The following is a 16350-nucleotide window of genomic DNA, read 5'->3' on the forward strand; positions in this document are numbered from 1 at the left end:
GATGCTCAGGGTCACACCCTTGGGTTTTGATTCCATGTAAAGGCAAGAGAAGCATCAGTGTGAAGATAAAGACTCAGTACTTATTTCCCGCTTTGTCCTCTATCATGAATGGTAAGTAACTTTTCTCCCTGTCTAGACATTGCTGTATTTTTTTCTGAGACATCTACAAATGGATACTAGCTCCAGTGGAATCCTATTTTAATATTAATATATTTTTGCAAACTGTTGTGGCTCTTATGTTTCTGGACAGGTAGTTTCACGCACTGGTAACATGGTATTTAACATGAACTGTTGACTCCGGTGCCCAGTGACTCATCTCCCTCAGTTTAACAATCCTTGAAACTTTCTTGCCTGATGATTCACAAAGGGATGCCTCGATATTCAAAAATCTGATAAATTATATAATTTGGTATAAGAAGACTTTTTAGTGTTGTACTCTGATTTTCTACAGTGCCCCCAATTAAATATAACTTATTCCCACTTACTCTTATGCACATCACAGGTAATGTAGCACACTTCCTTTAGTTACTGATTTTTTGCTTCTTGAATTATTAACATTACTATGTTTTAATATCTTCTTCCTTTATATCAGACCAAATTGTATGCTTTTAAGCGCCAGAACATACAAGGAAGTCAGTAAAATAAATCTGAGCAACCAAAGAGAGTTGTTTGTAGCTCTGATGTGCAATACATTGGAACTGAGTGAATTTTAATTATTTAGGTTTTTAAACAATTATGCTAAAGAATTTATCCTAGTTAATTTGTAACTATATTTGTTAGTAGTATTAACAGCAACAGCTATGAATGTTTTCAGGTCCTAGTAAATTCTAGGAACTGTACTCATTATATATATTCAATAGTATTTTCACAAGACCTCTGAAAAATAGGTGTTAATTTCCCCAAGAGCCCACAGTATGCCATACAGTATTTAAATCCAAATCAATGTGATGTTGTCATTTATCTTCAAGTACAATGACATGACAGCACTACTGAGTTAAGTATTTCTGGATTGCGTCAATCAGTTGTGTACCTGATCCAAATGTGGTATGTCATCACATAGATTGAAGAGTGAGTGTTCTCTTCCTTCCTCACCAATCCATGTACTTTCATACTAAAATGATGTTCTCAGTCCTTCCTAAAGAGGTCCATTTTTCTTTCTAGGTTGTATGTACAGCTGCTCCACCCCACTACTAGACCAACCAAACAAACAAATCATTTACATCCATCTCCTATGTGTCCAGAACAGATTTTAAAAACATTTGGGAGGGAAAATCAACAGGATTTGGTGACTGATTGCATATGGGAGGTGACAGAATTGGAAAGTGCCTTGAGTGACTCAAGTTTCTGTCTTTAGCAAATGCTAAATGGATTAGTGAACAGAGAGTAGTACCATTCACCAAGATGTGAATACTAAATGGGAAGGAAGTCATTATGAAGGAAAAGATAGAATAAGGAGAAGTACTGAGAAGAATGGTGATTATAGATTTGAAAATATAAAAGAGGATAAATGACTAGGGAGGCTTATGTTTAGAATGGACACTCACACATGACAGGGATATAAATGAGGTAAGGTGAGATTAGTAGACCACAGGTTTGCTATAAGTTTGGTCAGTTACAAAAGACACTGCCTAGTAATGTTCAGATTGGAGGCTTGGTGATGATGATGTTCATAAATTCAGTAGATTACCTTTTCAGTGACAGAATTGACAAGACCAAAATTCATTCAATCATTAATTCATTGAACTAATGCCTACTAAGCATGAGAAAATCAGTCAATTGAGAATACAAAGATAAATTTAACACCATTTATGAATTATAAAAGCTTTCAGTCTAGAGGGAAACACATAAACACATGATTTAGTCATTATGGCGCATGCTTTAGTAGGAATAAGTATAATGTGCTATTGAAATGTTGAGCAGAAATTTTTCTTATATATAGCATTTTGCTTTGCTGACCTCAGTAAATTATGGGTATCAAAAGAATATCTAAAAATCTTCATCATCAAAAACTAGGACACTATTGATTAGGCTAATTAATTGTTTAAATCATAACCTCACTTTATGGGTCAAGTATATTGAGATATATGCTCAAGAATATTAATTATTGTACTTACTACAATACAAAACACTGATAACAATCAAAATCTATCACTAGGAAGTTGATTAAACCTATAGAAAACAATACAGCCACTGAATTGACAAAGCAGAGCTGTATTTTTGACATGGAAAAAAAACTAAAATATATTAGGTTAAAAAAAAGCTTGTACAAGTGCCCATCAATAGATGATTGGCTTAAGAAGATGTGATATATATATACACACACACACACATATATATACACAATGGAATGTTACTCAGCCACAAAAAAGAATGAAATATTGTCATCTGCAGCAATGTGAATGGACCTAGAGAATATATGCTTAGTGAGATAAATCAGACAGAGAAAGACAAGCATAATGATATCATTTATATGTGGAATCTAAAAAGTAATACAAATGAATCTATATACAAAACAGAAACAGACTCACAGACACAGAAAACAAACTTATGGTTACCAAAGGGGAGAGGGACAAGACAAATTAGAAGTATGGGATTAACACATACAAATTACTATAGATAAAATAAATAAGCAACAAGAATTTATTATATAGCACAGGGAATTATACCAAATGTTTTGTAATAACCTATAATGAAATATAATCTGCAAAAAAAAAAAATCACTGTGCTGTACACTTGAAACATTCTAAAGAAGAGAGGAGTGCAATTCTCCAAAGAGTTAAAATTTGTTTACTCTGAGAAGCTGAATTTTTTGGTCTGTTTCTACATTTTTCATGTTCTAGTTATTTTTAAAGTATTTCTAACTTGGAAATAAACTGTATTTTGATAAAGTAAGTTTTTATTAATACTTTAATAATTTGTATATTTAAATAATTAATTTAATAAAAATTAATAGACTGAAGTAACAACACATAAACTACTTAGATTATTTGAAGTGTTTTACTGAATAACTATGTTAAAAATATCCTTGCATTTGGAGAAGGCTTATGGAAAATATTTTACATGTCTTGTGTAAAACCAAAATGAAAGAAAATAAAATATCATTTGTGTTCAAAAAGAACTGATCTTTTGCAACATTTTTTAAAGTGATGTTATGTTTGTTTCTCTATTTTTTTGATAAATGACCTTTCCAAGCTTATTAAGATTCTGAGTTTCCTGGCGGTCGGTAGATGGGATCACAGTCAACTGTGATATGTGAACAACATAAGAATGAACCTTTTTAAGTAGCTGAACCATATATTTTGAAACAAACTGTTAATTTAAATGAGATACTCGTGGCAAAATGATTTTAAACACTGTATTTGTTTAGTGTAGCAGAGATTCAAAATGACAAATGAGAGGAGTTTAAAATACAAGCATAAAGTCAAGTCAATTCAAGAACATTCTAAGCTAACGATTAATTCTGTACTCTCCAGAAAAATTTTACTATGATCTCTACTTTGGGTTTCTATGCTGAGACTTATAATTCCCTGATAAGTTATGAGAGAAAACTATTCTGATGTGAACAGCTCAGAGTGCAAAATGGACATTCACAGCTCTAGAGAATCTGAGAACTATGTCAACTGCCTTCTACTTGGGGAGAGATGTCAAAAAATAATAATTCTACTCCTAATTCTTGGCTAAAAACTTAACTCAGACTAAACCCTGTACTATTAGAAATAATTAACAATGAGTGGGGAAAAGGAATACAAATAATCACTTTTCTGCTTTTCACAGAGGGTAGTGCTTCTGAGTTACCAAAATTTCATAGAAAAGAGATTTTTTTACCCTAATCCATTGATAAAGAAAATCCAAGTAATGTAAAGATTCTATTGTTATTAACCCAACTAAATTGAAATCTGGGATCACTAGGATTGTTGGTTGGTGGCTTTTAAGTAAGAGCTACGAGTTAATGCAAGGGTTATTCCAAACTAACTGCCAAATAGCCAACATATGTACCTTGAACAGGTTTCCCACAAATGTTTCCAGAAAGAAAACATATAATGGTGTTTTCTGTCTTCCCTGCAGCCCTGGGATTCATGAACAATTCAGCAGCGAGCACTGTGACTGAGTTTGTCCTCCTAGGCTTCCCTGGTTGTCAGGAGTTGCAACGTTTCCTCTTTTCACTGTTCTTTGGGGTCTATGTATTTACCATGATGGGCAATGGAACCATTGTTTGTGCTGTGAGGTGGGACCAACGGCTCCACACCCCAATGTATATTCTCCTAGGGAATTTTGCTTTCCTTGAAACCTGTTACATTACCTCCACTGTGCCTAGTATGCTAATTGATTTCCTCTCAGAGACAAAAACCATCTCTTTTGTTGGCTGTTTCCTCCAGTTATATTTTTTTACTTCCCTTGGTACAACTGAGGCATATTTCCTCTGCATCATGGCATATGATCGGTACCTTGCTATCTGCCGCCCACTGCACTACCCAACCATCATGACCCAACGACTCTGCTCTATCTTGATGTCTCTTTGCTGGGTGTTTGGGTTCCTTAGTTACTCTGTCTCCACCGTGCAGCTCTCTCAATTGCCCTTCTGTGGGCCCAACACCATCGATCACTTTCTGTGTGATATGGACCCACTAATGGCTCTGTCCTGTGCCCCAGCTCCTGTCACTGAGACTGTCTTCTATGTCCTGAGCTCCCTCATTATCATCCTAACTCTTCTGTATATCCTCAGCTCCTATACTGTTTTACTGATAACTGTGTTAAAAGTCCCTTCAGCAGCTGGCCGGCAGAAGGCCTTTTCCACGTGCGGATCACATCTGACAGTGGTGTGCTTATTCTTTGGGGCTCTTTTGGCAATGTATGTGAGCCCTACAGCTGATAACCCAGCTGAAATTCAGAAGATCATGACTTTGTTCTACTCTGTGGTGACTCCCTTCTTAAACCCCCTGATTTACAGCTTACGGAACAAGGAGATGAAGGCTGCACTGAAGAAAGTCCTGAGAATACAATGAACATAAACTAACCTACATGAGAACAAACAAACCACTGTCCAGGCATAAAAGATTAATTAAGAAATACTTCATTTACTGCTGCTAATTCTCCAGTGCACACTTTAAAGAAGATATTTTCCAGTGGGGTCCATCAGTATTTTATTCTTCAAGTAATCTGGCAGAGCTAAACCACAGCTGATTCATATTCCATTCAAAGTGTAACAATAATATTTTCAACATGGGTAACTTCTTATATAGTACTATGAGGACATTATATTTGTGCTATTTCAGTTTTAGATTTGATTATTGTGTGATGGAGGTGAAGCTCAAACAAGAGCAGTTATCCCAGATGAATAATCATTGGTGTACCAAAGACATTTCTTAAGACAGTCTCGTATTTTTAAAAGTGAAGAAGTAATTTAATTTAAATGCCTAGAAAAACTTTCTTATCCCCTTGGCTCTTCATGGTTGAGAATCTTCCAGGTTAGGGACAGACTGATAGTTGTATGCTTATATAAGTGATGTTTCAACATCAGATACAATAGTAATTTTTTCATTCAACAAAAATTTATTGAGCATCTACTTTATTTACGCACTCTTGTAGGCATTTGAGATATGCTATGACCAAAATAATCAAAAAACACTGTGTAGAGTTTACTTTCTAGTAAGAGACAGACAATAAAAAATGATAAAATATACAGCATGTTGGAGAGTGATAAGCAATATAAAGAAAGGGGAAGGAGGACAGGAAGCATAGGAGAAAGGGCTGAAATTTTAAATAGGATGATCAGGGAAGGCCACACTGAGAAGGCAACATTTAAGAAAAGCTCGAAGGAGATGAGGGAATGAGCATGTAAACTGCTGAGGGAAGAGCATTCCAGGTAGAGGGAAGTAAGTTCTCTATAAGATCCTAAGGCAAGACTTTGTTCCAGTAACAGCAAAGAGTTTGACTTGGTTGGAATAGAGAGATTAAGGGGGAAAATATTGGAGATGAAGTCAGAGAGAGTATACAGAGGGCCAAATGGTGCAGGGCTTTGTAAGCCATAGTAAGAACTTTTAATTCTATATGAGATGGGAAGCCTTCTTGAGCAAAGGAGTAACATAATCCCACTTACATTTTAAAAGGGTCATCCCCATAGTTATTTCATTGACAATAGTCTAAACAGAGGTATGGGCATTTAAAAACTCTTATTCTACTTGTCAAATAAAATTTTTTACTTCTTTTTAAAGGAATAAGTATCTGTAACCGGTTCTTGGGGATAAATATTTGGGGAGGGGGAAAAGTCAGGGTACTGGTTTGCCCAAGAGGAATGGAAAGTCCTCCTAGACTAAGAAAGGAAATTCTAATTTCTGGAGTAGTGTTTTCATGACAATCTTGAGAGATAATGGAGTTAGGAATCTACTTCTGAGGCTCTTGAATCACACTTAGTCATATTATTATTATACACACATTTACAAATTATTTTTATATCTATTATTTCATTCTCATATCAGCCTTACTGTGGGGAACACAAGGAAGGTGAGTATGTAGCTAAAATTTGAAGAAATGAACTTACCAAGCCCTTACAGCTAATAAGTAAAACCACTCTGGCTAGATTCTGGGTCCTAGTTTTCTATTTCCCCACCACCTTCTCTTTAGGTTCAATTCTGTTCCCACCCAGTGCCCTCTTTTTAATCCCGGGTCACTCCCTTTCACATGATGCCTGAATAATCTTCTCCATTATTTCTCTGCCTATCCTAGGTCTCTTTCAAAAGCCTCCCAGACACTTGAATCTAATCTTGCTTTTCTAGGTACAACATCACCCAAAGCTCAGCTTCAAGTGCCTATTATCCCTACAAATATCATTCTTAACCCTCTCTCCAAATCATGCTCAGCTAACTCCTGATCCTACTGAAATCCCTGCCAAACTCAGAAGCTACTTCAAACATACCCATACTTAACCCAGACTTTAATGATCTACACAGTGGCTGTCAAACTTCAGTATGCAATAGAAACACATAGAAGTTTGTTAAAAACAGATTTCTGGGCCCCACACTGAGAGTTTCTGACTCACTAGGTCGGGGGGGGTGCCTAAGAACTTGCATTTTAACAAGTTCTCAAGTGATGTTAATACTGCTGATACAAGGACTACATTTTTTAGAAGCTGCTCTGTCCTTATATAGCCTCACCCCTGAACTCAGTAGTGTTCTCTACTTGAGCTCTTGCTATGATGGAATTCATCTCCCACTCAGGTTCTCTGTCTCATCTTATTTGTTCTCCTTCTCCCAATATCAGTGAAAGAATTCATACTTCCCACCTCTCAGCCATTTATAGTGCTAAACTTTGATTTTCTGTAATATTGCATAATGTCAGTCAACATTACAAATCCACTTTTACAGAAAACTCAATTTTTTCAAACAAATGTGTACAAGTTACACTTAAAAATTTAAAAAGAGATTCTTTATCTTATGTTGAATGTAACAAAATTAAGTAACTATGTATAGACAGAGAATTTTTTTAATTTAAGTCTTTATAGGTTAGGCTCCAAGAATGAAGCACATGTACTTTTTGGAGAAAAGATCTCACACACACACACCCCTTACATGCACACACATATTCTTTCTCTTTCTCTCCTTTTTTCTCTCCTCTCCCATTAACCTGTCCCACTCTCCATCTCCCTTCCCCAACTCAGATCAGTTCTTTAGAGGAAGGATATCACCACAAAGAAGAAAATTTTCGTAGATACTCCTGGATATTTATCCAAACCTCTGTCTCACTAGTTAAACCACTGGGGGAAATAGAAATAAATACAGAGGGATTCGATGCATGCACAGAGATACATGCTCAGGGAACTAGGAGCCTCCCAATAGAGCACACTGGGGAACTATGGATCCCACTCAGGAGAGACTTGTAAACTCTTAATAATCACTGACATGAAAAATAAATTTCATTTGGTTCAGAATACTGAAGGATACAAGTCTCTGGAGCCGCAAACGCTTCTCTCCATCCATGAATGAGCTTTTACTTTGGGTACTGAGGACAGTTCTGTGGTTAGAGCTGCTCTCACATCCTCCTCCTGGAGACAGAAACATCATCAGGTATGCAAGGAAAGTCTGCCTGCATCAGTGCATCACTGCCCCTGTACACCCACTGCTGTCAGATACTAAGAGTGTGCTGTTCTTCTCTAAATCTGTTAACTCTTTGTTCCTTGGTTCTTTGTAGGAATAATGTGTTATGGCCTGCAGTTCTCTTGTCCCACACACTCCTGAGGAGTGTCGGGTGAAATATTCACATTAAGGGCTCACTCTGCTATCCCAGAATTCCCACTACACAACTCACTTAGGGAAAATAGAGCTCAAATGTCTTGGATATTTTGGAGGGAGCATTAAATCTCCCCCAGTTAACATACAGCCTGAGTCTTGTACCACTTTGTTTCTAACATTGGTCAGTGAAGGTCTGGTTGACAAATGTCCTTCAGTAAGAGCAGTTAAAGCAGGTTGTCTGTATTTTTCCAACGTTGTTGGCAAGTGAAAAATGGCAAGTAGAAACTGAGAAAGAAGTAGGCTAGCAGACTTTCTTGTCCTTTGGTTAATCTACAAATTAACCTTAAAATATAAATATTTAAAGAAAGAAGAACCCTTGCAATTGTAATGTTTAAAGTGCTCTTCCCTGAGCAAGTGGTTAAATCCTAAGCAAGTGGGTATAGAGGAGGGTCTGGCTTCCTTATAAGTTCATACAGAGACACCTGCCCAGGTTCCGTGTTCCTCTTCTTCTTTCTAACTGCTCATTTGTTGTATCATTTGAGGTGAACAGAAAGATGAAAGAGGTGGATTTAAATTCATCATTTGAGTATATAATAGATATACTTGGAAGTGGAGGCAGTAGAAATGGATGCAGAGATCTCAAATTATCTGTAAAGTTCATGTATCCATTTTTCTCTGATCCTGTATTCCACAGATAACTAAAATTTCACTGCAGCACAAATGTCTAAAGGTCTTGGACATTTTGAAGTAAAATGACCAGGTGGGAGTTAACACTCATGAGATCTAGTTCCAGATCAAAAACCATGAATTGGAATTATATTTCTCTTCTTTCTGCCAACAGCTTTCTGGCATGTGAGTATAATAAATCAATCCACGTCTCATAGCGCATGCCTCTGCCTACCGTCTTGAAAGGCCAAAATATCTCATTGTCAAATAAAGTTTTTTATCATGCTACTACCTTCACTACATGGATTTATCTAAATTATTCCTAACTGGAATAAATATTTTTTTCAGGCCCACAACATATAGTTGGGCATGCTGTAAAACATACAGTTGAAGGAAGCCCCAGTCACATACAGAAATGACTGTACAGATGTAAGTGGCAGTCTTGATTGCTTCTATAAACCATAAAGTCCAAAAGGGGGGGAGTTTTATTTTACATGTTTATCATTGTACCCTAGAACTTAGCACACTGCTAGAAATATAACAAGTGGTGAATAAACATTTGTTAAATGCCTAAATGAATAAGGAAATCAATAATGTGCTACAACTTAAATTCAACATTCAACTTTTTTTTTATTACAAGCCCAGCAATTATATTTTTCCAGCCAAAAATGATAGCATGTGATCTGGCAAATATATGTATAGCTATGGAAAGTATATTTGAAATTAAAACTCTAGAAATTCTGATACATATGGTCATTATATTTAGATTCCATTGAACTAAATCATTTGGACAAAATTTAAATTTTCATAAAAATCATGTTTATTAGAGGCAGTCCTTCTCATTCTAAAAATATTGTTAATCAATACCAATATACACCTTGTCAATAAAACATTTATCCTCTGGGTTTGCTCCAGGTTTGATCAAACACTGAGAGGCAAGCCTCTTGCACTCTGAAGATTGTATAAACTGCAAAAGGATGAAATTTTGTAAGTATCTTAACAATGACATTAATAAAAACTACAGTCAATTATCCTACTTTTATAGTTAACATGTTACTAAACTTAAAATATTGATGGTGGCTTACCCAGTCAAATATCTTGAACTTTAACCAGGAAACACAGAAATAAGCCTGGAAATATAGTCTTAGGAAGGTTGTTAGCAAAAACATCCAAATTTATAGTCCTGTCTCAACTCCTAAATCAGCTAATATGAGAAAGATCTTTTTGGTATCAGCACATCCTAAGGCAAACTCTCTAATCATTATTTAATTTAGGTAAAAGCAAGATGATGAATGGACAAGTTATAGTGTTTTGGACTTAATTCCTCACAATAATGAAGACACATGGTTTTATAGACTAGAAAAATTGACATACCTAGATGCACCTTACCTCAAGAGTCCAGCCATGATGTGAAACAGTGACGCTTAGGGGAAAACAACCCAGGAAAATGGTGGCCTCAAAAAGAAACCATGTATAGGGGACATAATATCTGCCATCAGTTAAGCCCCCACCATCACTATAATGCAAGAGGAATTAGACTTATCCTATATAGCTTCAACTAATGAGAGTCCCAGGATCAATGTGTAGAAGTAATAAAGGAAATAGATTTTCCTCAACATAAGGAAGTGCTTTGAGAGAACCAGAGCTCCTCAAGAGGGGGATGGGCTGAATTATTCAGCAAATTCTGATGCCACATAGAGTGTGACCTAGAGAAAGCTGGATAGATGATTTTGAAGCCATTTTACAGAATCCAGAGGGTTCTGTAGCACCTCCCTGAGAGCAGCAAAAGCAAGCGTGCTCAAGACCCACATCTCACATTTCCACTCTTGTCTGCCTTTTAATTGAACTTCTACAGCTATTTTCTTTAGATTTATACTCAATTTTATTTCAAAGTAAAAAAAAGTGTAAAAAGATTAACTTGTATGTAAGATATCCAGGTGGTAATGATTTAAACATGAAAGATGAAACATTACTGAGACTCAGGGTTATATGAATATTTGAAATGAACTAGAGTTTGTTTCAAACCAATCTCCAAGTAGGCCAGTGTATCTAGGAGTTACTGGCTTTGCACATTCAAGTGAACCCCTTAAATGTCTCTGAAATTCAGTTTTCTTATCTGTAAAATAAGGATAAAGCACCCCTCCCTACAGCTCAAAGTGTCATTAGGAGGACCAAATGAGATAATGTATATACAAATATTTTGTACATTTTCTAGCCATTTGTTAGCAAAACCTATAGATGTTCATTATTATTCACTGCACTGATACTTCTGTTTCTCTAACAGCTTTGGGATTCCAGAACACAACAATGCACTTTGTGACTGAGTTTGTCCTCCTGGGCTTCCCTGGTCAAAGGGAGATGCAGACCTTCTTCTTCTTTCTAATCCTGGTGGTCTATCTCCTGACGCTACTGGGGAACGGGGCTATTGTCTGTGCAGTGAAATGGGACAGGCGGCTTCACACGCCCATGTACATCTTCTTGGGAAACTTTGCCTTCCTAGAGATCTGGTACATTTCCTCCACTGTCCCAAATATGCTGGTCAACATCCTCTCTGATACCAAGACCATCTCCTTCACAGGCTGCTTCCTCCAATTCTATTTCTTCTTTTCACTTGGTACAACAGAGTGTTTCTTCTTATCAGTTATGGCCTATGATCGGTATCTAGCCATCTGTCGCCCACTACATTACCCCTCCATTATGACTGGAAAGTTCTGTGTGATCCTGATCTGTGTTTGTTGGATAAGTGGATTTCTCTGCTATCCAGTGCCCATTGTCCTTATCTCTCAACTTCCTTTCTGTGGACCCAACATCATTGACCACTTTGTGTGTGACCCAGGCCCACTGTTCGCACTGGCCTGCATCCCTGCTCCTTCCACTGAGCTTATCTGTTACACCTTCAACTCAATGATTATCTTTGGGCCCTTCCTTTCCATTTTGGGATCTTATACGCTGGTACTCAGAGCTGTGGTTCGTTTTCCCTCTCGTGCTGGTAGAACTAAAGCTTTCTCCACATGTGGGTCCCACCTAATGGTGGTGTTTCTATTCTATGGAACCCTCATGGTGATGTATGTGAGCCCAACATCAGGGAACCCAGCAGGAATGCAGAAAATCATCACTTTGATATATTCAGCAGTGACCCCACTCTTAAATTCCCTTATCTATAGTCTCCGAAACAAAGACATGAAAGATGCCCTAAAAACAGTCCTGGGGTTAAGAATTAATCAAAATTGAGACATCTTTGAAAGAGAAGCAGAATTTGTCATTTGTGACCTTAACTGCTTAAAACAATAGAGAATTGCTTCAAGAAGCCGTGTCCTGGCTCACACTTAAGTAAGGGAGAGACTTATTTTTCATAGTTCCTCTGCTGTTCAAGTTCATCTCATCAATAATAAATGCTCAGTAAAACATTTTCAACATGACGACTTCACTGAGTAATTATATGGTGTTGTTAAATATATTTGTGTGTGATGTATCTTTGCTGGTTTAATCTTATCTCATGAAGGAATCAAAAGCATGTGTACCTGGAACCTTTCAAGAAAAGGTGTGATCCTCTAAATTCAAAAAATAAATATTCCTAAAGACAGTGGGTAAAGGGACCACCAGACACACACATACACACATACACACACAGAGTAACTGACATTTTTCCATTGTTTGAGACTGTGTTTCATACCAAAAACAGAGTATGCGTCACACCTCTATCACTTACAGATAAAGTATAAACTCTTCTTTCTGCCATTCAAAGCACTAGCTCAATAGACTGCTCCGTTCAGTTCTCTCCCTTACTGATACTCTTTGGCCCTGTATTTCACAATGATCAATCTCCTTATTTTACCTTCAATACCTTTTCTACCAATTGTGCATCCTTACCCATAGTGCTTCCTCCCAAATCAATTGTAACACCTCCACTACCACCTGCAATATGGAATAACAATGCCCTAAGCATATTTTTATGCCCCTCAGGAGACTGTAAGGCAAAATCTCAGGTAGAAAAGTAGTCAGAGAAAATTATACCAAGAACAAATTCCATTTTGGTGCCCAAACCCTATGCTGAGGCAGGAAAATCATCAGCTAAGAGACCAATCAACTTAAAAGGAGAGTACACCCCTTTAGCTATGGCCACACTGGGAATGAATGAACTTAAGTGTGCCAGAAAGATAGTTCTGCTGGTGCTAGGTGATGAGATACTCTAGTACAGTGTTTCTCAAACCTTTCTACCACCAAGCCATATTTGGGAACAGTGGTCAGAAGACATGGGGCATTTGGAGATAACATTTCTTTAAAATCCAAAGTTTCATCTTAAAAATCATACTTTCTTTAGAACACTCCCTCACACCATACACAAAAATAAACGCAAAATGGCTTAAAGACTTAATTATAAGATAGGACACCATAAACCTCCTAGAAGAGAAAATAGGCAAAACATTCTCTGACATAAATCGTAGCAATGTTTTCCTAGGTCAGTCTCCCAAGGCAATAGAAATAAAAGCAAAGATAAACAAATGGGACCTAATCAAGCTTATAAGCTTTTGCACAGCAAAGGAAACCATAAACAAAACAAAAAGACAACCTATGGACTGGGAAAAAATATTTGCAAACAATGCAACTAACAAGGGCTTAATTTCCAAAATATACAAAAAGTTCATACAACTCAATAACAACAACAACAATTAAAAAACAAGCAACCCAATCCAAAAACGGGCAGAAGACCTAAATAGACATTTCGCCAAAGAAGACATACAGATGGCCAATAGGCACATGAAAAGATGCTGATTATCATTAATTGCCAGAGAAATGTAAATCAAAACTACAATGAGGTATCACCTCACACTGGTCAGAATGGCCATCATTAAAAAGTCCACAAACAATAAATGCTGGAGAGGATATGGAGAAAAGGGAACCCTCCTACACTGTTGGTGGAAATGTAATTTGGTGCAGCCACTATGGAAAAACAGTATGGAGAGTCCTTGAAAAAATAAAAATAGAGTTATCATATGATCCAGCAATCCCACTCCTGGGCATATATCCAAAGAAAACTCAAATTAGAAAAGATACATGCACCCCAAAGTTCACAGCAGCACTATTTACAATAGCCAAGACATGGAAGCAACTTAAATGTGCATCCATAGATGACTGGATAAAAAAGATGTGGTAATATATACAATGGAATACTACCTAGCCATAAAAAAGAATGAAATAATGCCATTTGCAACAAATTGAAAATATTATACTATGGGAAGTAAGCCAAAAGAGAAAGACAAATATCATATGATATCACTTACATGTGGGATCTGAAAAAAAATACAAATGAACTTATTTACAAAACAGAAACAGACTCACAGACACAGAAAACAAGTTTATGGTTACCAAAGGAAAAAGGGAAGAGTAAGGGATGAATTAGGAGTTTGGGATTAGCAGATACGAACTATTATATATAAAATAGATAAACAACAAGGTCTCACTATATACACAGGGAACTATATTCAATATCTTGTAATAGCCTAAAATGAAAAAGAATATACATATATGTATAATTAAATCACTATGCTATACACCAGAAACTAACACAACATTGTAAATTAACTATGCTTCAACTTAAAAAATTTTTAATAAAAAATACACTTTCTGCTCCATAGTACACATATATTTGGTGCAATACAAAATTATCTCCTCTGAGTAAAATTGTCCCTTTCTTAGAAGACATTTAATTAGGGGCTTTACGTATCCCATGGCACAAAAATCACATACCCTGTTTGAGAAACAAGCTTAAGGAGACTATAGGTTCCCTCCAGAGTCAATGTAACACATTATTTCTAATAATCCCTATGCACCAGCCTATCAGAAATCTTAATGAAACAACCAGGCAAGAAACAGGAAGGTCCCTAGGGAAAGCATGGAAAGTTACAGGATCACATGTAAGAAAGAGATACCTGAGAATTCTCAACAGTGGCTAAAATGATGTATAAATTAAGACCAGCACAGTTACAACACACTCTGTAGGAAACAGACCAATAGAATCTAATGGCACAAGGGAAGTGAAATAAGCTATGCATGAAGCTCTCACACAGGGCTTCCACATCAAACCCAGTGGAGATTTATGGACTCTCCCCAGGATGATCTAGGAAAGCTTCATGCTATGTAGGAGACGTCTTCTCTGCTGGGCACTGCTGCTATTACACACCACAGGTGAGCCCATTCACCTATACACTTGTACATTCAGTGTGCTCAAGAGATTATCAATGAATATTGGTTTCTCTTACAATTCAAGAACCACCCCCTTAAAAAAATTTCTCAGAGAATTTAGATCACCATGGAACTGACACTCTCCAAAATAAGTGCACAAATGGTGCCAAAGTCATCCACAGGTCTTCCCCTTCAAAGGAAGTAGCTGGGCCACCAGGAATGGTATGACTTTTATAGATATTTTGAACAAAACAGTATGAAACTAGTTCCATCCACCGGGGCTAAAAGCAAGAGAAAATAGAGGCGTTTTTGGTTTTGGGATGTTTTTTGGTATCCTCTTTCAACTCCGCCTCTTTGTCCATCCTATTACTCATCTGCAACCTCAGGAAAAGAGGCATTAAACATTTTGTAATAGTAAAATCAAATGTATATGAGGACTAAGATTCACATAGCATTTAATGATGAATATATTAAGAACTGCTTCTTACAATTATGTTGGGAATTATCTGTGAAGTTCATTTACAATGGTTTCACTACAGTTGACTCATGTTTTTTTTGTGAGTTTTCTTAAATTTTATTTCAATGTCAAAAAGAGTGCTTGGAGCCAAGTCTTGTGCATTTTGATTTTAGGTCAAAGTCTGTGACTCTGAGACTGTGAATTCAAGTCACTGTTGCTGCTATTCCAGTAGTAAGTGGCTACTCTGCATCACTGCTCTCTTGTCTTGTTGAGAAGAGAGGGCTCTTGCTTGGAAAGTGCTGACTTCTCATAGAAGGGAATCATTTTCTCAGATGCCTCACCAAAATGACCATCAAAGCAAGTTAGTTTAGCTCTTCATAATCATCCCAGTTTAAAAAATTAAAAAGAATTTGTCTTCATCTTTCAGTTTCCTTCTCTTCTTGGTTTCTTGTCCACAAGACTACAACCTGCTTTGACATAACCAGCTCAATAGGAAGGTTATGTTTGCTTCTAAATGTGTAGGTTCATAGTTCATTTTATACATTACTAATTTAGTGAGCTTGTAATATCTGTATCACCATAAACATATTTATCTTATTTAATATAACCTCGCTGAACAGAATGAATTTTTTTCTATTTGATTATATTCAGTGAGTACTATAAATATTCTATAGACTCCACTTTAGCAAAATTCTTTTTTAACTAAAATTTTCTGTTATCAGTCAAAAAAAGTTAAAAGTATCTTGTTTAAAAATGACTAGAGATTCCATTATATTAAAGCTATCACTGTGTTCTTTTCTCTGAATTGTATTTGATTCT

At 36.5% G+C, this 16350-nt stretch overlaps 2 protein-coding genes and 1 long non-coding RNA gene across 5 annotated transcripts in view; 2 read left to right on the forward strand and 1 right to left on the reverse strand.

Moving 5' to 3' along the window:
- LOC140696852 (uncharacterized) overlaps positions 1–16350 on the reverse strand; it is a 167631-nt gene that overhangs the window by 132907 nt on the left and 18374 nt on the right. The window lies entirely within an intron of this gene.
- LOC107034934 (olfactory receptor 11H4-like) lies at positions 490–5003 on the forward strand. Of its 2 annotated transcripts, XM_072963944.1 has the most exons (3): positions 490–507; positions 3777–3790; positions 4097–5003. In XM_072963944.1, the coding sequence occupies exons 1-3, from the start codon at positions 490–492 to the stop codon at positions 5001–5003; spliced, it is 939 nt and encodes a 312-aa protein (XP_072820045.1). The 2 variants fall into 2 exon arrangements, with proteins under 2 accessions (XP_072820045.1, XP_015106526.3); XM_015251040.3 differs by lacking the exons at positions 490–507; positions 3777–3790 and having other exon boundaries at positions 4041–5003.
- LOC102528340 (olfactory receptor 11H6) lies at positions 11130–12122 on the forward strand. Its single transcript, XM_015251050.2, has one exon. The coding sequence runs from the start codon at positions 11130–11132 to the stop codon at positions 12120–12122; it is 993 nt and encodes a 330-aa protein (XP_015106536.2).

Source organism: Vicugna pacos, chromosome 6, assembly GCF_048564905.1.
Source record: "Vicugna pacos chromosome 6, VicPac4, whole genome shotgun sequence".
Classification (NCBI taxonomy): Eukaryota; Metazoa; Chordata; class Mammalia; order Artiodactyla; family Camelidae; genus Vicugna; species Vicugna pacos.